Source organism: Haliaeetus albicilla, chromosome W, assembly GCF_947461875.1.
Source record: "Haliaeetus albicilla chromosome W, bHalAlb1.1, whole genome shotgun sequence".
NCBI lineage: Eukaryota > Metazoa > Chordata > Aves > Accipitriformes > Accipitridae > Haliaeetus > Haliaeetus albicilla.
The window spans coordinates 45458613-45482089 of record NC_091515.1 but is presented as its reverse complement, the minus strand read 5'-3'; the positions used below and the strand labels follow the sequence as shown (position 1 = coordinate 45482089).

At 52.7% G+C, this 23477-nt stretch overlaps 2 protein-coding genes and 1 long non-coding RNA gene across 3 annotated transcripts in view; all 3 read right to left on the bottom strand.

The window, feature by feature from the left end:
* Positions 1–1165: 1165 nt before the first annotated feature.
* STOML2 (stomatin like 2) lies at positions 1166–7360 on the bottom strand. Its single transcript, XM_069775604.1, is given in 6 exon segments — positions 1166–4421; positions 4829–4858; positions 4861–4995; positions 5311–5463; positions 6457–6651; positions 7337–7360. Coding segments are annotated over 6 exon segments (753 nt in total). The 3' UTR covers positions 1166–4205.
* Positions 1166–23477, bottom strand: part of LOC138683551 (uncharacterized) — a 312573-nt gene continuing 290261 nt past the window's right edge. The window contains exon 2 of the long non-coding RNA XR_011323053.1: positions 1166–3635. This is a non-coding gene — a long non-coding RNA (uncharacterized lncRNA). The remainder of the gene's footprint in view (positions 3636–23477) is intronic.
* The window catches only part of ATOSB (atos homolog B), a 51261-nt gene continuing 34548 nt past the window's right edge, over positions 6765–23477 (bottom strand). The window contains exons 4-10 of the mRNA XM_069775533.1: positions 13980–15222; positions 11174–11232; positions 10759–10855; positions 10114–10272; positions 9626–9694; positions 8949–9154; positions 6765–8604 (exon numbers count right to left, since the gene is read on the bottom strand). Of these exons, the coding sequence (XP_069631634.1) occupies positions 8451–8604; positions 8949–9154; positions 9626–9694; positions 10114–10272; positions 10759–10855; positions 11174–11232; positions 13980–15041 (1806 nt within the window). The 5' untranslated portion in view covers positions 15042–15222 and the 3' untranslated portion in view covers positions 6765–8450. The remainder of the gene's footprint in view (positions 8605–8948; positions 9155–9625; positions 9695–10113; positions 10273–10758; positions 10856–11173; positions 11233–13979; positions 15223–23477) is intronic.

Sequence of the window (23477 nt, the reverse complement as noted above, 5' to 3'; positions counted from 1 at the left end):
TAAGTCAATTATCTTACTTCATAAATAGTGGACAGCCCAGGGCCCGTTGAGCTCTCCTGCATAGCAGTGGGCTGCACGCCAAGATCTCCCCTTGAGTAGGGCTGCCTCTCAAGGTTACTCCTTGAGGTTGAGAGAGTCCTTGCCACAACAGATACTCAGTAAGTGATTAATAGCATGCTAAACTTTGAAATCCTAAGTGATATAAAGGATTGATTGTGCATATATAATCTTTTAGACATAAACCGTTGACCAAGTCTGGGACTAAGCCTGGATCCAGCCGCACCTAAACTCCCCTCTGAGAAGGAGTTTAGAACGCAAGGGGGTCCTTTCTGAACCTCGTGACTCAATGGGAGGGTCTCCCTGAAAGTTTTGTCTGACCCTGTCCTCTATGCAGTAGATAATCAAGTGAACCTTGCCATCGAATCTTGTTAAACCACCGTTGCATTTACTATCAAACTTTGTTAAATTGCTTTTATATCAATAAACATATTGCTACTTCTCTCTTATGAGTGGAGTGCGTCACTCCATCTGTGACACACCCCCCGCCCCTTATGCCCCCTCAGCACCCCTGTGTGTCCCCCCAGCTCCTCTCACCCCACCATCCCTCGCCCAGGAAGTGCCACGCACGGTGGCTGCCCAAGAGCAGCGGCGCGGGAAGTGGCAGCACCCCCGTGCGCCTGGGTGCCGCCCGGCTTCCCCACCTCCCTCGGGGTGGGTGTGGGGACCCTGAGCACCCCCAGCTAAAGCGAGACGTTGCTTTAATTAATTAATTGCCACAGCCATTCCACTCCCCGTGGTGCACGCTACAAGGAGCATGCTATAGGAAACCTGCGCACCCCAGAGGCAGTGGCACTGTTGTGAGGCACCAGGTGGGGGTTGCACGTGACTGCAGCGGGCAGGACAGGGACCCCACAGCCCCGGAGAAGGATCCCCAGGCTCCTCTTGCAGATCATGGCACCTTCCCGCAGGTCAGCAGGAGCTCCCGGCAGAAGCCTGCTTAGGAGGGATGGTCCCCCTCAGTGGCACACAGCAGGTTGCGCTCCCGAGTGCCAGGGGATGTGCTGCAGCACCAGTACCATTTATTACATTATTTAAATCCAAATACAAAATAAAGACCAAGGGAATGACACCGTGAAAAGCTGAAATCAGGACTCAATAGTCAGGATGACTATTAAGTAGGTATTCTTTATTGCAGCACTGGGCGCACAGGGGATCGCTCCTCCTAATATGTGTGCCGTGCCAGGTCAGTTATACAGCTTATATACAAGTTATACATACATATTCATAGAAGTGATTAACATATTAATGATTTTCCCGAGAACTCATTATCATAGGTAACCACCCATTCCCATATGCGCATTATAGTCTTTGGGTGGGCTTCAGAGACATCTGGTGGTCGTTTACTTCATCCACTCCTCTTCATCACCATGCCCCCTTGGTGAACTATAGCTTTTACTCCTGTGTTCTTGCTGACAAAACCACAGAGCTAGTTTCAGTCGGTTCTGCAGTCTTGAGGCATCCTGTGCCTCTTTATCTCATAGTGTCCTTGCATTCCGTTCCCAAAGATAAGTTCCATTAAAAGATTACTGTGTGCTTACATGTACGATTCACAATACCGCTGTTACATAGTTCATTGCTGCTGCTTGTTAAAAAGTTTTGGCTAGTAAATTTCCATCAAGCTTTCGCTTCAGGAAGAAGAGCAGCATCTGACCAGGGAGGGCAGCAGGACAGGACTGCCCACAGCCTGGCAGGCCCCAGGATCTTTCTGGCTCTACTAGCTAGCATTGGCCTGTTCTGCCTTAAGCACCTACATGGTGGGAGGCTGGGGGTCCTTACGGGCTGGAAGCATCTTATCATGGGTCTTCACAGCTTGCAGCTTGGTCAGCATAGCGTAGATGCCCAGGCCTGAAGGGAACGAGAGCCATGGGGGAGGAGAGGGGAAACTGCATGCTCCAGGGCTGTGGCAGGAAAAGACACTGTTGGAGCAGGCAATTCCACTGTGTCGCAAGTCAAGCAAGCAGGTCAGAAGACCAGCTTGGCTGAACAGGGAACTCCTCTTGGAGCTCAAGAGGAAAAAGAAATTGTACAATCTCTGGAAGCGAGGTCACGCTTCGCAGGAAGATTAGAGAGCTGTGGTTCACATATGCAGGGAGAAGACACAAAAGGCCAAAGCTCAATTAGAGTTAAAACTGGCCAGTCTTATTTCAGGTAACAAGAAGGGCTTTTTTAAGTATGTTACTAGCAAGAGGAGGTCTAAAGAAAACATTGGACTGATACTTGTTGAAGATGGTCACTTGACAAACAGGGATGAAGAAAAAGCAGAGGCATTCAATGCTTTTTTTGCCTCAGTCTTTAATAATACTGATAGCAGACCAGGCAGCCTAAGGTCTGAGTCAGAGAACCACGAGTATGGGAACAGTGACTTTCCATTTGTGGACACTGAAATTGTAAGGGACCAGCTGTATCAGCTGAATGTTCACAAGTCCATGGGGCCTGATGGGATTCATCCCAGAGTACTGAAGGAGTTAGTGGATGTTACAGCAGGACCTCACTCAATCATCTACCAAAGTTCTTGGGAGTCTGGGGAGGTCCCTGCCGACTGGAAGCTAGCCAACGTTATTCCAATCTACAAGAAGGGCATGAGGGAAGACCCAGGAAACTACAGACCTGTTAGTCTAACCTCAGTTCCTGGAAAAATTATGGAGAAGATCATACTGGGTGCTATTGAAAGGCATTTAAAGAACAATGCAGTCATCAGGTACAGTCAACACGGGTTCACAAAGGGAAAGTCCTGTTTAACTAATTTGATATCCTTCTATGATAAGGTCACCCACCTAGTGGATGAAGGGAAGGTGGTGGATGTAGTTTTTCTGGATTTTAGTAAGGCTTTTGATTCCATCCCTCACAGCATCCATCTGGACAAGTTGTCCAACTGTGGGATGAGCAGGTGCACAGTGCACTGGGTGAAGAACTGGCTGAACGGCAGGGCTCAAAGGGTTGTAGTAAATGGGGCTACATCTGGCTGGTGACCAGTCACCAGCGGTATTCCTCAGGGCTCAGTTCTAGGGCCAGTTCTGTTCAATATTTTTATCAGCGATCTGGAGGCAGGAGTTGAATGCACCATTAGCAAGTTTGCTGACGATACCAAACTGGGAGGTGCTGTTGACTCTCTCAAGAAACAAGAGGCCTTGCAGAGGGATCTGGATAGATTGGAGCATTGGGCAATCATTAATGGGATTAAATTTAACAAGAACAAATACTGGATTCTGCATCTGGGACAGAGTAACGCCAGGCACAAGTATAGATTGGGAGAGGAGTGGCTGGAGAGCAGCCCTGCAGAAAGGGATCTGGGGGTGCTGGTCGATAGCAGGCTCAATATGAGTCAGCAGTGTGCCCTGGCAGCCAAGAGGGCAAACCACACCCTGGGGTGCATCAAACACAGTATAACCAGCCAGTCAAAAGAGGTGATTATCCCACTGTCTTTAGCGCTGGTGCGGCCTCACCTTGAGTACTGTGTGCAGTTCTGGGCCCCACAATTTAAGAAGGATGTTAAGGTCCTTGAATGTGTCCAGAAGAGGGCAACAAAGCTGGTGAAAGGGCTGGAAGGCATGTCCTATGAGGAGCAGCTAAGGACTCTGGGTTTGTCTAGCTTGGAGAGAAGGAGGCTGAGGGGTGACCTCATTGCTCTCTACAGCTTCCTGAGGAGGGGAAGTGGAGAGGGAGGTGCTGATCTCTTCTCCCTGGTATCCAGTGACAGGACAAATGGGAATGGTTCAAAGCTGCATTAGGGGAGGATCAGACTAGATATTAGGAAACATTTCTTTACAGAGAGGGTGGTCAAACACTGGAACAGGCTTCCTAGAGAGGTGGTTGATGCCCCAAGCCTGTCAGTATTTAAGAGGCATTTGGACAGTGCCCTTAATAACATGCTTTAACTTTTGGTCAGCCCTGAATTGGTCAGGCAGTTGGACCAGATGATCATTGTAGGTCCCTTCCAACTGAAATATTCTATTCTATTCTATTCTAAGACTGGACAGGCAGTAGGAGTGGGACAGGGCAGGCAGGGCCATGAGACGATGGCTTCAGGAGCTGGCCTGAACCCCTGCTCCATGTTCAGCCCCGTTCAGGGCTTCTGTTAAAAAAAATAACCAAAACAAGACCCATCTTCAAGGATTCACTAATAGGTCAACTGAAACAGAAGCCCTCTAAGAAAAGGGCATTTTGCTGTTACGCGTATGAGCCTGGCCATGCAGACCCCCCAGGGTTTTGAGAAATGCTGCTAGATGCTGGCAGCTCCATGATCCACCTCCCCAGCTCACCCGGAAGACTCTGTAGAGGGAGAGTTTGCCAAGTTCAGATCTCATGGTGGTCTGGGCCAGCTGGGTCACTGCATACTCAGGATCTTCCACCCCATAGCTGGCCTGAAGAGCAGAAGCAAAAAACAGAGTCGATGGCAGTGCTGAGAGGGACCCCAAATGAGGCAGGATGAGCAAACGCTAAGCACTAAGACGAGAAACCTGCCACAGACACCCCCGCCAAAGAAAAGTGGGGTCCAGAGCTGAGATCTGCCTTCCCCTCCTCCTCCCATTCCCTAGGGAAGGAACAGGGTACTCAGCCTACCTGCCTCGCAGAGCACAGCAAGCCAGGCAGAGGCTGAAGCACGTGTTGTGTCGTGAAGCGAGCCAGCAGAGCCAGGTGAGCGGTGACTGAGGGGTTGTCAAGGCGGCCAGCTGGGCGACACAGCACACAGACTGTGCTGGGCGCAGCAGGGACGCTAGGAGGCTGCCAGTTTGACTCATGCCAAGCGTTAGCACAGCAGGGACAGTACCTTGTAGGGGTCCATAACCCTGGATACAGTGGAAAGAGAAGGGCAGGATGCAGAAGCTGTTCCTTACCTAGGGTGACAGCTGACTGCTCTGGGACGTTAATGATGATTTCTTTGAGACTCTGCACATAACGAATCTGGTCCAGCAGAGGGATGAGGAAGTTCAAACCCTGGGTTTCACCCCCCCCAGAGAGCTCAGCCAGGCTAGAGAGGGCTGTGCAAACAAAGCTCAAGTATGCTACACTGTAGATGCTGCAGGCAGAGCAAACGTACTTCCCACACAGAGGAAATTTAGGTTTCTCAGTGCTTTTAACACCCTAACAAAGGAAATTAGTGTACAAGCAGCCAAAAGGATCACAATCTGGAAGAATAAGCACACACACACACACACACACACCCCCCCCCAAATCCTCACACAAAGAACACACCTCGCTACAGCTTTAGGAACCTGCTGAATCCAGAAGGGAAGAAAAACAGCTCCTTACAGGCTCAAGGATTCAGTGGAACTTGCCCATCCACTCCACCACCCAAGCCTCCTGCTGTGGCACAAAGAGCACCCTAATGTTCACAGGCAGGCTGGAGTTCAAGCAATGTGGTGCTGGGGCCAGCCACGCTGAATGCTTCAGCTGTTGGAAGCGCTGGAGAAAGGAAAAGGAACAGAATGGAGACTAGCTGCTGGCACCTCAGAGCCCAGTGCCATCCCTGCATGAGCACAAACACACCTGTGCACTGCACCAGGCAGCCCTGCCCCAGCCCCTTGCACGTGACAATCCTCCTCCTCCAGGCCCTGCTCTCCCATCTGGGATTGCTGCTCATGGCCCCGATACACCAGGGCAGGAAACATCACTGACACCCAGAACAAGTACACACTGTGAGGGGACATGGGCTGTCCCCACAGGGATGAGACCTGGGCCCCAGTATCAGTGCAAGTGTCAGGGCCTTCCCTGCAGGTGTAGGGGGGGGGGCTCACCCCAGTGTTGGAGCTTTCTCCACATCTTTCCTTCCCTCACATCCCCGCATGGGGGGAGGAATAAAGCCTCCCTGACACTGTAAGGGAAAGGAAGGTGTGGGGCGGGGTCTCTTCTGCCCCACTCAGCCCCCTGTAACCTGGTGAGACTCCTTCCTCCCACCTCTCTCTACCCCCCACCTCGGTCCCAGGCCCCCCTTGCCAGCCTGTCCCCTTCCCAGCTGTGGCTACCTTCCGGCTCCCCCCAAGGACCTGCTCCCCCTGGGCACTCTCTCACCCTCCTCCCCACAGCCACAGCCCCTCACTCCCCCCAGCTCTCCTCACTAACCCCCATGCCCCTCCCCGCACCACAACCTACCCCCCAGGCCTCCACAGCTCCTCACATCCACTTCTACACTCATTTCCTCCCCAGCCCCACATCCCCCAACCCATTCCCCCCCAGTTCACCTCACCACTTCTCATACCAAGTTGCCCCCTGTCCCCCAACACTACTCCCCAATCAAACTCCCACTCGGCCCCCTCAATACCCCCATACCCATTTGCCCCCAGGCCTCCTCTGCGCACCTCAATACCCCTATCCCTACCCAGCTCCCCCCAGCCGAGCCCCCATGAACCTCTTCCATCCCTCCCTCAAAGTCCCAACACCAGCTCCCCCACGCCCCACCTGCGGCAGGACGAGACGAGGCCAGACCAAGCCGCACCAGCATCGCGCCACCGCCACTCCCCCCACCGCCCCGGAAGGCCTCCCAGGATGCCCCGCCTCTTCCGGGTGAACACACCGGGGTACCCCGTCCCGCCGCGGCGGCTGCTGCCCCTGGTTCCGCCGTCCCCGGGAGCGGCGAGATGCGGAGACTGGGCTCTGTTTCCAAACGAGCGTTTATTAAATTAAAAACAAACACGAAAAGTACCGGTACAGCCTCGCCGGGCAGCTGCCAGTCTCCCCGCCCAGCCAGTGGGGCCCGAGGCCGTGGGGCGAGGGGGAACCCCAGTGTCCTGGGGGGAGTGGGACCCCGGGCCCCGGTGCTGTGGACGGGGGGGGTCCTGGGACCCTGATGTCATGGGGCAAGAGGTACTCCAGGACCCGGTGTCGTGGGGAGAGCAGGCTCCCACTGTGGGGGTGGTGGTGAGTGGGACCCTGCCCCCCCCCAGCCCAGCAGGGCCAGAGCCTCTCGGCCTCCCCATGGCAGGGGAGAGCAGGGCCTCGCCCCCCCCAAGTGTGGCAGAGGCCTGTCCTGTCCTGTTCTCACACCCCAGCTCTGCCAGCTGGAGTTCTGGGGAGAACATGGGGTGGACTTTGGTTAAAATGACAGCTGTCCCAGGGAGCCCCTGGTTCCAGGGTCATGCCCACCCCAGCAAGGTTGCAGCCTGGCAGTCCTCCCTGCATGAGCCTAGCAGAGGCCCCAGGTCATGGGGATTACATAGATGGGGTACATGCAAGCTCATTTTTCCTTTGTCCCCTGCCCCTCTCACTTCTCTGACCCACCTGGGACTCCTGAGGCTACAGCAGGGGCGGGTACTGTTCCAGATCACCCCCAAACACCCACCTGAAGGTCCAGCCTGACCTCCATTTGATGCCCTCTGCTGCTTCCTCTCTTCCCAGGGACTAGGCCAGGGCTCCTGCCCATCCTCCAGCACCTGATCATGCTGCCAGCAGACCCCTGTCCAAAGCCATCTCCTGGATGGGATTCACCACACACACACACAAACAGTGCAAGGCCCTGATTTTTTTGGCAATCTCCACCTTCTCTCAGATTCACAGCATGCATGGGCTCTGGAGGCTCCTGCCAGGAGGGCTGTCCCCGTGCTCCTGCAGAGACCCCCAAGTCCCCATCCATGGGACGGCCATGTCTCAGCCCCAGGAGCCATGGCAACAGCCAGTTCCCTGCCAGCCACAGATTTCTTGGGGTCTGGCTTGCCCTAAAGGGGTGGGAGGGCAAGTCCAGGCCTCTCCAAGCTGCCTGAAGTGGGGCTGGCCCTACAGAGCTGGTGCCCAGCAAGTCTCAGCCTCTCCCGGGGCTTTTAACACAGCCCCAGCATGGGAGCTGCACCCCAGCCAAGAGGTGGGTCACACTCTCCTTCCACAGCCCAAAGTGTCCCTGTCCCCGGTCACCCTCACAGCCCCTACAGCCCTGCCGCAACCCAGGCAGCCCCACACTGCTGAGCACAGCCTCCCTGCTGTCAGGGGCCTCATCCAGCACCAAGAGGAGGGGGGAAGAACAGCACAGCACCTCCGATCCTCTGCACAAGCCTCCTCTGCACTGCCAGCGACAATAAATACTAATAAATACAAATTCTTCCACACGTTCTGCTCTCAACCCTGGGACTGGTGTGGACAGCCTTGCCCAGAGCCCCCAGCCCAATTCTTCACTCCCCCCAGCTCCAGCCACATCTCTGAGCTGGGAACAGTGCTGGCAGAAGGCTTGGGCATGTCCTTGGAGCACTGGGGCTGCTCCCCAGCTCCTGTCCCTCTTGGTGAAGCCCCCTTGGTGATCTCAGCCCTGCCACAGGGCACGGGCATGGCATCTGTGCTGCTCAGGAGGACGGGGGCACACAAGGAGGGTGATACTTCAAGGTGGTGCTTGCTTGCTGGCCCTTTACTCATCTCTCCCCCAGGTGCTGGGCTGGAGGCTCCCTGGTGGCCCTGGGGGATGGAGAAGGTCAGGCTCGGGGCGAGTAGCAGGGGTTCCTCGGTATCTCCGTAAAGGATTTCAGTTCATAGGAGATCCCCGAGTCGACCTCGACTGACTTGCGGGAGAAAAGCAGCCGGATGTCGTCATGAAGGTAGATCTTCCCCGACTTGGAGCTGTGAAACCTGAGTGGAGACAAGGGCAGGGCAGAGGGACCTCAGGCTCCCAGGCAAGGGCAGGACAGCCTCGGTGGGGGGCATGACCCCCTTGCCTACTTTGGCCCCTGGTCAAGGTGGCCATGCTCTGGTTGCCTTCAGAGGGACAGAGACTGCTGCCCTCAGGCATGGCAGCAGCTCCAACCTCCCCGAAAAAGCAGCCAGTCCCTGCTCCTCCCCAGGGTGAGGGGGTCAGGCTGCTATCCTCCCGCTCTGGCAGGAAGGCCTGCAGGTTTGGGGGAGGCAGGGACACATGGGAGAGGAGCCCAGGGGTGACCCTGGGGCAGGCACTCATCCCTCCAGGCATGCCCTACCTTAGATGCATCAAGTAGCAAAGGACCCTGCGGGGTGGGCCAGTGCCCAGTGAGTTGCTGGGGGCCACAGTGGCCTTCTCCTCCTCCCCCACGGGCACCAGGAAGATGCGGTGGCGTAGGAAGGTCATGTGGTTGGCTGGCATGTCCTGGAAGTCGTACATCACCAAGAACATCTTCACCACAGTCTTGTTGGGGTTAAATAAGGTCTGGGGGTAGAGGGGTAGGGGGTGAGACTGGGAAGGGCACAGGAATGGATCCATAGGGCAGGGCTGGGGCATCTGGGGGCAGTGCCAGTGGGCCCAAGGGCCCAGAAAGCCCCACACTAGCCCCAGAGGGCTTAGCTTGAGGCCCACAGGTCAGTCCTTTCCACGCACCTCCACTCCCATGCTCCCATCCCATTCCCATTGCACATACACACTCTCCTGCCAAGACTCGTCCCTCCCCACCAACCTCTTCCTTCCCTGCATCTCCCATCACTTTGTTTCCCTGCCAGCACCCCAGGGACCCTGTGCTCCCCTCCACTGTGCTTTCTCAGCAGCCACGTACCCCCTCTGCACAGAGCTTTCTGGCTGCTGCCCCTGCCAAACAATGTAATGGAATGTGTCCACCTTGGGGAGCAACCAGAGCCCACCTGGCCCCCTCCCCATGGTGCTGCCAGAGGCCAGGGGATGACTCACCACTTGGATGGTTCCAGCTTTGGGGACACTGTAACCCTTCTTTCCCAAGGCCTCCAAGTCAATCACTCCCTGGGGCAAAAGAAAGCACGTGAGAGGGAGAAAGCCCATGGAGAGCTCAGCTGGGACCCAGCACAGGGCCACAATCCCCTCTCACCAGGAACACCTAGCACAAGGCGGCAAGATGACGCCCAGCTCAGTCCCTTCAGACAGAAGGATGAACAAGCAGCAACACAGAGGTGACAGTGAAGCAGCAGCCATGAGATGGCTGGGCAGCAGCCTGCCTGTTTATACACCTGCAAGGGTTCCTGCTTCTTTCCCTCTTTGCTTTGTGGGTTAAATATTGCTCCCAGCACAGCTAGCGGTCTCTTCAGGTAGGTGGTTGCTTGAGACACACTCTCTGGAGAGGGGCAGCCCCTGAGGATGTGCAGTGCCTGGGTACAGTCCCCACTCACCTCCCCCATGGGCCCAGACCTCCCTTGTCTGCGTACCAGGAAAGGCGAGGGCGCGCTATGTTCAGAGATGTCGAAGTAGGTGACATCAACGGGCAGGGTGGCGTGCTGGGGGCAGTAGGAGCCACTGGCACCGATCTCTGCCGTGAACCCCTCGATCCTCCCCGACGGCGCAAAGCGCCCTTTCAGGATGGACTCCTGAGAGAGGAGGGAAGCGTTAGGGACCTTCAAACACCAGTCCTGCCCCTCGCCTCTAAGCTGCAGGTGAGATCATCCCCATCTCCACTGCAACCACGTCTGCTTGCCCTCGTGTGTCTCCTGGCTCTCTGGAGACAACCTGTGAGTGGCCCTGGCTGCTTGCTCCAAGACAGGCCCATCCTGAATTGGTGGACTGAAACCAGCCATCTAACACAGAGAAGCAGCAAGAGTGCCTCGGCTCAGCTGCTCAGCTCCACGGCGGCCATCTCAGCAGGGTCTGGGGTCCTAGCGCATCAGATCTGCTGGCTGAGCCGTTCCACTGGCGGATGGTGGCTGCACAAACAGCCACTGCGTGTCAGGCCCTTGGGGACAATCAGCCCAGCCCCACACTGGGGCTCCCATCGGGCTCAGCGTCTCATGCCCATCGCCAGCCCAGCCCGGAGCCCGCAGGACCCACCTCCCTCCCTGGCAGGTGGGTTCCATTACCTCAAAGTTGCCCAGCAGAACATGGCTGATGGTGGTGGTGGCCCAGGGTGCTGTGGAGGACCTGGTACCCCTCCGGAGGCTGCTCCAGAGATGTCGCCTTTGAGAGAGGAGAGAAGATCAGTGACAAACCGGAGAGGACACAGCCCTGGGCTGCCTGTGTCCCTGAGGGTGCGGATCCCTCTCCAGGTCCACCCATCCCTTTCTTTGGCAGAGGTTAAACCCACTTTCCCACCCCTCGGGCAGAAGAAACCTCCCTCTGCCCCACAGCCTGGGGTCTTGTGGAGGAGAGATGCCTGGGGCAGGGAAGGGAAGAGGATTCGTCCCAACCCGACCCTCCCATGGGGCTGCAGGGTGCTGGGGTGGCTGGGCACCCTGGGCCCCCATGGCTGACCCTCGGGGCTGCTGAGACACTCACGATTTGAGGTGCAGCCTGCTCTTCAGCCTCCTCCCGACTGCAGTGCAATCCGCAGAGCTCTGGAGGGGGCACAAAATTGAGAACCGTGTTAGGGCAGCAACCGGGGACTGTACACCCCCAGGAGGTGTGTATTGGATTTGTGTGGCAAGGTTTTGGTAGCGGGGGGGGTTACAGGGGTGGCTTCTATAAGAAGCTGCTGGAAGCTTCCCCTATGTCCGACAGAGCCAATACCAGCCAGCTCTAAGACGGACCCACCGCCGGCCAAGGCCGAGCCAATCAGCGATAGTGGTAGCGCCTCTGTGATAACATATTTAAGAAGGAAAAAAGTTGCAGCGGGCAAAGAAACGGCAGTTGGAGAGAGGAGTGAGAACATGTGAGAGAAACAACCCTGCAGACACCAAGGTCAGTGAAGAAGGAGGGGGAGGAGATGCTCCAGGCGCCGGAGCAGAGATTCCCCTGCAGCCCGTGGTGAAGACCATGGTGAGGCAGGTTGTCCCCCTGCAGCCCATGGAGGTCCACAGTGGAGCAGATATCCACCTGCAGCCTGTGGAGGACCCCACGCCAGAGCAGGTGAATGTGCCCAAAGGAGGCTGTGACCCCATGGGAAGCCCACGCTGGAGCAGGCTCCTGGCAGGACCTGCGGATCTGTGGAGTGAGGAGCCCACGTTGGAGCAGGTTTTCTGGCAGGACTTGTGACCCCGCGGGGGACCCACGCTGGAGCAGTGTGCTCCTGAAGGACTGCACGCTGTGGAAGGGACCCATGCTGGAGCAGTTCGTGAAGAACTGCACCCCATGGGAAGGACCCATGTTGGAGAAGTTCATGGAGGACTGTCTCCTGTGGGAGGGACACCACGCTGGAGCAGGGGAAGAGTGTGAGGAGTCCTGCCCCTGAAGAGGATGAAGCGGCAGAAAATAACGTGTGATGAACTAACCGTAAACCCCCATTCCCCATCCCCCTGCACCACTGGGGGGGTTGGTAGAGAATCCGGGAGTGAAGTTGTGCCCGGGAAGAAGGGAGGGGTGGAGGGAAGGTGTTTTGAGATTTGGTTTTATTTCACATTACCCTACTCTGGTTGATTGGTAATAAATTGAGTTAATTTTCCCCAAGCTGAGTCTGTTTTGCCCGTGATGGTAATTGGTGAGTGATCTCTCCCCGTCCTTATCTTGACCCATGAGCCCTTTGTTATATTTTCTCTCCCCTGGCCAGCTGAGGATGGGGGAGTGATAGAACGGCTTTGGTGGGCACCTGGCATCCAGCCAGGGTTAACCCACCACAAGGTGCCATTGCCCCTTGCCCTGCCCCACAGCCCCATGAGGGTCCCAGCAGATTGGACAGGCCGTCAGTGGCCTCTGCGGGGGCATCCAGCAGGGCAGCGTGAGGGCTGGGGACATGGGGCTGCCAAAACCGAGACCTGGCTGCAAGGGCAGGTCTTTACCCTCCCAAAGTGGCTCTGCTGGGGAAGGGGGTGTTGGTACCCAGCCTGAGGGTGCAGTGCACAGCTCCCACCCTGCAAAGCAGGTCTCAGGGCCAGCCCCAGTGAGCAAGACACCCCCAGACAGAGGCATGCACCAACACCCCCTTGCACCTCCCAGGGAAGAAAAGTCCCATCCCCAGGCGATTCATGCTAAGTCCTTGGTAATGCCGCCAGGCAGAGGGGCATGCTGTCTGCCCCCGCCCACAGCCAGACTCCTACAGCTGTAGGGTGGGGGGGTTAAAGCCAGGGCCACACTGCAGCTTCCTTTTATAGATGACCCCTTTTCAAGGGGGACACTTTCCCTTCTGGAAGCCACACAAAAGGATGATGGAGCTGGCTGGCATGACCGGGCAGGAAAACCAAAGGAAGCTGCTGGAGGGCTTCACTCTGTAAGGGCAGTGCTGTGGACAGTCACCAAAAAGGGCACATGGGCAGGGATGGAGCTGTGCCCCATGGACAGTGCACCCTGGCTCCAAGCAGCAAGAAGCCAGGGTAACTCTACCGTCTCCTCCCTGAGGGTCCCTGCACCATGGGATGCCCCAGGGAAGGAGAGGAGCGTGCCAGCTCTGGCATGAGCCTGCTGCAGCCTCAGCTGGCAGGACACAGTGAAGGCAGGGAGCTGGTCAGGAGGGGCTGGTAAGTAGGGAGGAATTGCAGGCAGTTCCTGAGCTGCCAGGGTGGTTGCAAACCTCCAGAGTCTACCCCATTTCTGAGAGCTTGTGGCACCCTGGGGACATGCCATGGGCACCCCAGAACTGCAGAAAAGCCAGTGGCATCTCTGCTCACAGCACTGAGGCTCCCACTCCCTGGCTAGAGCATGTCCAGTCCTGCTCCCTGCCACCAAAACCCTTGTCCAGTGTGCAGAGTGCCCTGATGGATATCACGGCCAGGGACCCAAACCATTCCACCCCTCTGCCTTCTTCTCCCCCAGGCAGGCAGAGGACAGACGCTGTTCCCAAGCCTGCCAGTAAGTCTGGCTTAACGTGAAGCTGTCAGACACTGACTGTGTCCCCATGCCACGTGTCCAACTCTTGCTGTCACAGAGAGGTCATGTCCTGTTCGAATGAGGCTCTCCAGGCCAGAGAGCTGGTTGCAAGCAGCAGATCCAGTGACTACAAGGTGTCAAGAGCCAGTGACAACCTACATTGTGTCCCAGTGCTGGCTGTCAACCGCTGCCCTGCTCACACCAGTGCTGTGTCACTGGGACAGAACAGGGTGCTGTGCCACGATGGACCATGTGCCCACGAGGACCATGTTTTGCCCACAAGGACAGCCCTGAGCTCTGGGTGTCCCCGGGTCATTCCCTGCCTCCCCCCTTGAGCAACGCTCACCTTGGCTGTGGGAAGCAGGTGATTCCAGAAAGGTGCCCCCTTAGCATCGGTGCTGCGGCAGGCTGTGGGCACTGGGTGGCATGGCAGGGCCCTCTTCTTCCTCACTGGTGGGGACAGGCTCTCGTCCTCAGAGCAGGAGTCAGCCACAACCTTGCCAGCGGGCATCAGCTTCCTTTTGGCTGGGCAGCTGCTGCCACCGAGCCAGCTGCTCCCCCATGGCTTCTTCTCCAGGGAGCTCAGGTTGCTGGGCTCGGGGCTGAGCGCTGTCTGTGGAGCTGGGGGCTCCTTGCACCCATTGGCCACCACTGGCCATTCCTCTTCTCCACTAGCCCTGCTGCTGTGAGCCAGACTGCTCCCTGGCTTCTCTCTCTTCCCACCAGAGTCCAACTGGGGAGTTTGTGCAATATTGTGCAAATCAAGGTAAAGTAGGTTGTGGCCACTTGCCTGTTCCCTGTTATCCCCGTAGTCTGTGGGCTGATCCCTCGGTGGGACAGGGCAACTGTCTCTTGTGTGCAAAGTACTGCAAGCAATGTGCCAGGAGGAGGAGACATCCTGCGACTTGTCCTCTCTGCTGGCCTTGGGGCTGTGGCTAGGGCTGCCCTCACACCGATGCTCCACCACCCGCAGGCCGCTGTGGGAGAAGTGCTGGGCAGAGCCACACAGGGATAGTTCTTCCACCAGCAGACTGTCCTCAAAGGTATTGTCATCATCCAGGGTAGCCTGCCCAGGCCCCCTGTCACGCTTGCTGTCCTCCCCCCTGCCACCCCAGTGAGTTTGTTTGGGATCTCGCCCCCCCTCCGGAGTTCGCTGCTCAGGGTAACCCCTCTTGATGGCTGCCTGCCTGCCTGCCTGCTGCTCCATGCTCTCAGAGGAGCTGGAGAGATGGGAGAAGATGGACACCTGGTAAACCTTGATCTCTGTCTCATTGTAGCCCATGAGGATGCCGTGGTGAGTGCAGCGCTGCGAGGAAGGCTCCAAGGGCGCCTCTCCACTGGGCTGGGACAGGCTAGGGTCCGTGCTGTGCTCCGGGGGCAGGGATGTCTCTGCGTGGATGTGCCGCATGGAGCCTTACTTGTCTGGACTTCGAGTGGAGCCGGAGTCAGAACAGCCCATGCAGCAGCAGAAGAGGGACCGTAAAGTGCCACAGGTCACAGTGCGAGAACAGGGGGTGGGAGCTGGACCCCCCCCTCGCTCAGGACGTCCAGGTGAGCCCTCCACTATGGGGTGCACTGCAGTGCAGCATCTGGAAAGAGAGAGCAGGAGGATGGATATCAGCCCAGGATCCCCATCCTCGTCCAGCCTTTTGGCCGCAAAGGACCTGCCAGGACCCGGGCAGCTCCCCGTGTTGTCCCAAAACGGGGTTCTTCACCTGGTGTGCAAAGAGCCAATAACACACAGAGTCAAGATATTTGTTTATCCACAAAGCTAGCACCCATCTCTGCGCAGACATGAAATAAACAAATATCTCGGCTCTGTGTGTTATCGGCTCTTTGCACACCAGGTGAAGAACCCCATTTTGGGACAACATTTCGGCGACCCAGATGGGACAGCCATAAGGCCTTTCCCAGATTGTCTTGCCATCCCCAACAGCAGACTGGACTGGACAGAGCTCCAGTGCGCACCGACCTATTGATCAGGGACTCCTCCAGATTCTCTCCGAAGTCAGGGCATCGAGCGACTCAAAGGTGCAACGCCGAACAGAGATATTTGTACAAGGGTGAAAGGGGGGTGAATTCCTGGACTGGTGAGTATTAAATTTAATTTAATTACTTCCGCAGAAGGTTATAAAGTCACACGTAGATACTCGGCAAAGGTTGCCTTAATGGACCAGTGGGGTCAGAGCCAAGTGTGCACAGGAGGAATTACTGACCAGGGGGGTCAGAGCTGGCAAATAATTAATAATCTGGATATTTGGTGAAAATGGGATCAGGCCAATCCACGATTCCTCCCTGTAGCCCTTTGGGGTGTATTTTGAAAAACTGGAATAAGTTTGGGGGAGATCCAATGACTAAAAGATAAAATGAAAAGATATTGTAATCAATGGTGGCCAAATTATAAATTGGAGTGAACGATGGCCAGAAAATGGGTCTTTGCAATTTAATACTATACTGCAGTTAATATTGTTTTGTCGTTGACTTGGGAAACGGGATGAAGTATCTTATGTTGATGCCTTTATGACTTTGTATAGAAAACTTGATATTCAGAAAAAATGTAAGCTAACAACTGACCTAGTGATGTATGCAGCTTCTGAGAAAAAGAGGAGCAGTTGTTGCATAAGCTGTGATAATGGAAAGAGCTGTGATGGAAAAATTGCAGGGGGAAAAGAGCAGGAGGATGTACAATTGTTAGTCCCGACAGCCCCACCTCCATACAAAAACAAGTGTCAAACATTCACCAATCGATTCTAATTCACAATCTGGCAATGAGAATTTCAGCCCCATTTCCAGTCAGGCTAGAGGGCACACCCAACCAGCTGTTCAGGCTCCCTTGAGACAGGCAGTGGGGCCAGAAGGACTGCTGGTTTTTGTACATGTTCTGTTCACTACCTCTGACCTGTTAAATTGGAAACAATCTGTTGGATCTATAGAGGAAACCCTGAGGGAGTATACCAACTATTAGAAACTATAATGTTAACACATAATCCCAATTGGGGAGATATACAGGCTCTGCTAAATACATTCTTTATGGCAGAGGAAAAGATAGAGGAAGAGGTAGAGGAAGAGGAGGATGCGGTGGAGTAATGCAGGGAAGAGGCCCACAAAACCAACCCCCTTTTAGACTAAATCAATGTGTGGTCTGTTAACAGAAAGGGCACTGGAAGAATGAATGCCCAAACCAAAAGGGGCCAGAGGAACAAGATCATGCAGGAAATGCTAATCTTATTATGTTAGAAGATTCAGACAATGAATGAAGAGGACTGGAGGAAAACATTAAAGTCTCCCCAGCTGATCCCCTGGTTCCAGTTAAGCTGGGGAACGAGACCATAGATTTTAATTGACAGTGGGGCCACTCATTCAGTAGTCACCAGTTGTAAAGGACCTCTAAGTAAAGTAACTATACCTATTGTTGGGGCAACGGGAAAAAGAACATTAAGGCCATTTTTACAACCAATGGAATGCACAATTGGGTAAACTAAATTAATTCATGAGTTTCTATATATGCCAGAATGCCCCCTACCTCTGCTGGGATGAGATTTGCTATGCAAACTAAATGCGCAAGTAACCTTTTCTGAGAATGCTGTACAGCTCCATATCCTGCTGGAAACAGCCTGGAGAGCCCAGATCTGCTTGCTGACAAATGAAACATCAGAAGAATCCGAAGATACTATTCTGAATGCTGTACTAAATGTGGTAATTGCCCTGGTATGGGCTTCTAAGAAACCAGGTAAAGCAAAAAACGTAAGTCCGATTAAGATAGAATTAAGAGGGGGCAAAACCGGTGAGGGTGCACCAATATCCTATTAGACTGGAAGCTCGCAGAGGCCTCGAACCCCTGATAAATATCTTTATGCAATATGGACTGCTCAGGGAATGTCAATCTGAATATAATACACCGATCTTGCCAGTGAGGAAGCCTCGCTCCCAGGAATACCGACTGGTGCAGGATTTGCGGGCTATAAATCAGATAACCAAAGACGTACATCCTTCGGTGTCTAACCCTTATACCCTGTTAACGTCTGTACCCTAGAACAATGCCTATTTTACAGTGCTAGACTTAAAAGATGCTGTCTTCTGCATTCCAGTGGATGAACAAAGTCAAATACTCTTTGCATTTGAATGGGAAAATCTGACTACTGGAAGGAAAGGACAACTGTGTTGGACTGTTCTTCCCCATGGATTTAAAAATAGTCCCACTTTGTTTGGTGAAGTATTGGCTAAAGAATTAGAACAATGGCGAACTAATAATGATGGTGTTACTCTTTTACAGCATGTGGACAATATCTTAATTGGAGCTAATACTGAACAAGTTCATACAGAAGCTATGGTAAGCCTGCTAAACTTTCTGGGAATGGCTGGATTCTGCTGGATATGGATCCCCAATTTTGGACTTATAGCCAAACCCTTATATGCGGCCACAAAGGGCCTGGGAGAGTTTTTAGAATGGACTCCAGAGTGTCAGAGTAATTTTGATGAAAATAAAAGAAAATTTATGGAAGCCCTAGCCTTGGGCCTCCCTGATCTGACAAAACCCTTTCAGTTATATGTACATGAGAGACAGCAAGTGGCCTCTGTCGTAATGACTCAGACACTTGGAAGCTGGAAAAGGCCAGTAACCTATTTTCCGAAACAATTGGATGAAGTGAGTAAAGGATGGCCGGCTTGTCTCTGAGCTGTAGCTGCCACTTCTCTGTTAATCCAGGAAGCCTGGAAGCTCACCTTGGGACAATCAGTAACAGTACCAGTCCCACATGCAGTGGTGGCTATTCTAAACCAAAAAGGACACCATTGGATTTCTCCAAACCGACTGGCCAAATACCAAGCCGTGATAATAGATCAAGAAGATGTCACTCTAAGTGTAGTATCAACTCTAAACCCTGCCACCTCATTGCCAATGGCAGCACAAGAACCTTTACAACATGACTGTTTGACAACTATTGAACAGGTCTATGCCAGCGGGCCAGATCTGAGAGATGAGCCATTGAAAAATGCGAATTTGGAACTATTTACAGATGGCAGCAGCTTTATACAGAATGGAGAAAGAAAAGCTGGATATGCAGTAGTTACCTTATGGGAAGAAATAGAGGCCAAACCCTTAACCCCAAATACCTCAGCACAGAAAGCTGAAATAGTTGCTCTTACAAGGGCACTTTAAATTGGAAAAGATCAAAGAGTCAATATATATACAGACTCCAGGTATGCCTTTGGAGTTGTCCACGCTCATGGAGCTATTTGGAAGGAACACGGACTATTGAATTCCCAGGAAAGCAGTATAAAATATGGACAAGACATTTTAAATTTACTGCAGGCTGTACTAGAACCAAAGGAGGTGGCAGTAATCCACTGCAGAGCCCATCAAAAGGGACAAGGGGAAATAACTCAAGGTAACAGGTTGGCTGACCAGGCTGCAAAAGAGCTGCTTTATATGAACCGATAATAGGAGCCCTCATATCCAACAGGAAACCTGATATGAAACCTCCACAATATTCAGAAAAAGAAAATCAGTTGGCAGAAAAGTTAAAGTGCACAAAAAGTGAAGAAGGATGGTGGGTAACTCCAAATCAACAAGTATTAACCACATCTAAAATTGTGGACACATATTTAGCTAACAGTCACAAGAGCATTCCAGATGCCTTTAGAAGGCCTTGAACAGAATAAACAAGAAGACAAAAAAAGAAAGATGCCAATTAGAAGAACACAGGTGCACATTGCACGATAAAGGGAACTTGGCACAAAGAACCTCAATTCAGCAGTTTATCTTGACCAATTAGACTGAGACAAGTTTCACATGTTTTAGTTGGTATAACCAATTATGTCTTATGTTTATGCACGTGTACAGAGTTGATATAACCAATCATATTTTATGCTTGTGTGCGTGTACAGTGACTTTGCAGAATATGTGATTATAAATATGTGTGTTTTAGCAATAAATGTCGTCTGCTTTCAACTTTACAGGCATCCGTTTATTTCTACCTCCTGCATAAAATGATGGAGGCCCTCCTTAAAAAGTTGCATGAAGAAACACACAGGATCAGATACTATGATGAGCAGTATCAAGAGATATGCTGTAGGGCCATGCAGACGAATGCAGATATAATAGTAAAGAAATGTCAAACTTGCTGTGCGAACAACCCTAAAATTCAGAGGAAACCTCCAATGGGTGAAGTAAGAAGGGGAATAACCCCCAGGGAATACTGGCAAATAGATTTCTCTGAATTACCAAAATGCGGACAATATAAGTATCTACTTGCTTTAGTGGATACATTTTCTGGGTGGCCTGAGGCTTTCCCTTGTCGCAACAATAGAGTTAGGGAAGTAATTAACATTTTATTGAAAGAAATAATCCCCAGGTTTGGAGTTCCTGAGGGTATATCCTCGGACAAAGGACCTCACTTTATTTCAGAGATAGTCCAAGGGGTATCTAAATTCTTCCGGACAAAGTGGGACCTGCATACCCCTTGAAGACCACAATCTAGTGGGAAGGTAGAAAGAATGAATCAGACCCTTAAAAGACGAATTTCTAAATTATGCCAAGAAACCCAGCTTAAATGGGTAGATATCCTACCAATTGCCCTGATGAGAATTAGGATTACTCCACGAGTGAGGGAAGGGATAAGCCCCTTTGAAATATTATATGGAAAACCATATCCTGTCAATGAGGTGGGTAGCCAGAGTGATCAGATACACATTAAAGGTGAAGGAATTTTGAAAGATTATTTATTATCTGTCTTGCGGGTATTATCCTCTTTACACAGGTATCTCAACAGAGGGCTCCACTTCCTTTGGACTCTCCGGTACATAACTTCAAGCCCAGAGATCTGCTTTACATCCAGACCTGGAAGGATGAAACACTAAAAGAAAAGCGGAAGGGACCTTACCTCGTGTTCTTGACCACATACACTGCAGTAAAAGTAGAAAGGATCAGCTCCTGGATCCACTATACGAGAGTGAAGGGAGCTCCCCCAGAGGAACAGTGGACATCTGTACCAACGGGACCACTAAAGCTAAGACTTTCTAAAAACTCTACGGGCTAATGAACTATCTATAGTTATAATATTGGTTCATAGTAACACTGATCTTTTCAAACCAAATTGCAATGACAATAAGATGTATAAGAACACTTTGTAATTTTATAGTCGTAGATAATATCACTGTTGGGACAAATAATCACTCAAATACTTGTGTTTGTAACTTTACTAACATTATAGGGTGTGATTTATCTATTGCCTACTCCCATTGGGATAAATCTCACACTGGTAAAAAAACTTTTACCACATAATGATCTGCACTGGTTGCTGGAACATGCCCAAGACGATGGACAAAGGACTTCAATCACCATTCACCATGACACAGAAGAGATACATCCTGTTTTGGACCAGGTGAATAAAGATGGAGAGCACAGATGGTGGGAAGCCCTCCTCGGATGGTCACCCACGGCAACAGGCATTCTTAATCTCATGCTACATCCCGTTGTGATCTTATTATCACTAACATGTTTAAGTTTACTGCTTATAATCATATTGTACTTTAAGGTTTGGCTCATGATGAAGCAAATAGCTCATGACAGAGGGAGATAAATTCCTCAAACCTGAAAGCCTCCCTATAAAGGATAGAGAAAAATTCCAACAAGACATATGGCAATGGGAAGGAACCAATGAACAGTTTTGGAAAATCCTGAAGCCTCCCAAGGATGGAGATTTTAAAATGAAAAGATCTAAGTGAGACTTATTTGAAATATGAATTATTTATCTAAGTCCTAAAGGGGGGATTTGTTGGAGATATGCAAGAAACAAAACAAAGGATGCTACTTAACCCCTGTAAAGAGTTAGAGGCATGACCCTGAGAGAAGGGAGTACCCAGATAAGCACAAGGGAAACTCTACTACTGATAAAGTCAAACTTTGAGTGAACTATCCTAATTAACATAGTAAAAACCCCGCCCTCGGGTAGGGAAAGCCCCCTACCAACAGCAGCCCCTTCCTCACGGTGCATGCGCAATAAAAGAGGAGGACGCTGTGACTTTAAGCGGAGACAAGGCTCGCGAGAACCAATAGGAGCAAGGGTGAGCGAAACTGTAAAAGTACTGATCGCTGTTGCGCGGGGTGTATAAATGTTCTCCGTGTGTTCACCGAGGGGTGCTAGCTGTGTGGAGTTACCACCTGGTACCCATCTCTGTGCAAACATGAAATAAACAAATATCTCGGCTCTGTGTGTTATCGGCTCTTCGCACACTGGGTGAAGAACCCTGTTTTGGGACAATACCTGTACAGCCCCACTCTGACAGGAGGAGGAACCAGGCTGGTGTGGCTCTCCAGGGAACCCTGTGGCATCATCTACCTGCAGGATCAGCACTTCCTTCCCGGGCTGAGCATGGAGAGGAGTCTCCAGCTGGTCTGGAGGCTACTGGGGACAAGTCCGGACAAGTGGGGAGAAAGGGGCCTGCCCTCTGCCAGGGACTTGACATGCTAGTATTGTTCTGGAGCGCAGGAGTCAGATGGGTCAGACCAGTCCCAGGGGCTCAGACCTGTAATCACCCCTTTGGGTAACAGCAACAAGATCTCCCAGTGCTTACCAAGAAGACCTGCCCTGGCAGCATACGCTGAATGAGGCAGGGCTGTCGCCCTATGCTGCCAGCCCCATGGTGGGGACAGGAACCTGACCTAACATCACAGTTAGCTCTGCCAGCTTGGACCAGAGACCTCCACCACCTCAATTAGCAGCTGGATGGTACCAGGGGCTGCAGAGCCCACCATGGGCTCCTGTACCATCCATATATCACCCACCTGCCCTGAGGGCCTGACCTCCTTGCTGCATGGGGCCTCACTTTTGATTTTCAGCCCAGTTTCAGAGCTGTGAGAATCCTGGCCACGAGTTTTTCTGGCATGATAAATACTGAAATGGCTGCGAGAGCTGAGGAGATGCAGGAAAAGCCACTGGAAGGCTGAGGAGCTCCAGAGCCTGACAAACAGCCCATGCCTGGCAGCTCTGCCCTTTGCCTGTCCCCACAGCAATGCCTGCTCCTGTGGAGCAAAGGCTTAGGGGCAGGCATTGCAATAGGGGAAGCGGTTCTCCAAGTGGGTCAAGGCCATCTGGAGAGCAAGGATGCACGTGGTATTTTGACCCCTGCCATGATGGGGATGGGAAGGTGGCAGGTCAGGGTGGTTGAGCTCAGGGATTTTGTTTAAAAGGAGTGATGAAAGGTATAACCATGCACCAGCACATGCTGGGGGCTGACTGGCTGGAAAGCAGCTTGGCAGAAAAGGACCTGGGGGTCCTGGTGGACACCAAGTTGACCATGAGCCAGCAATGTGCCCTTGCCACAAAAAAGGCCAACGGTATCCTGGGCTACATTAGACAAAGTATTGCCAGCAGGTTGAGGGAGGTGTTCCTTCCTCTCTACTCAGCACTGGTGAGGCCACACCTGAGAGTGTGCAGCAAAGGGCCACTAAGATAATTAAGGGATTGAAGCATCTCTCCTATGAGGAAAGGCTGGGAGAGCTGGGACTGTTCAGCCTGGAGATCTGAAGGCTGGGGGGGGGAACTTATCGATTTATATAAATACCTGAAGGCACGGTGCAAAGAAGATGAAGCCAAGCTCTTTCCAGTGGTGTCCAGTGACAGGACCAGAGGCAATGGGCACAAACTGGAACACAGGATGTTCTGTCTGAACATCAGGAAACACTTTTCCACTGTGAGGGTGACCAAGCACTGGAACAAGTTGCCCAGAGAGGTTGTGGAGTCTCCATCCTTGGAGATATTCAAAAGCCACCTGGACACGGTCCTGGGCAATGGCTCTAGGTGGCCCTGCTTGAGCAGAGGGGTTGGACAAGATGACCTCCAGA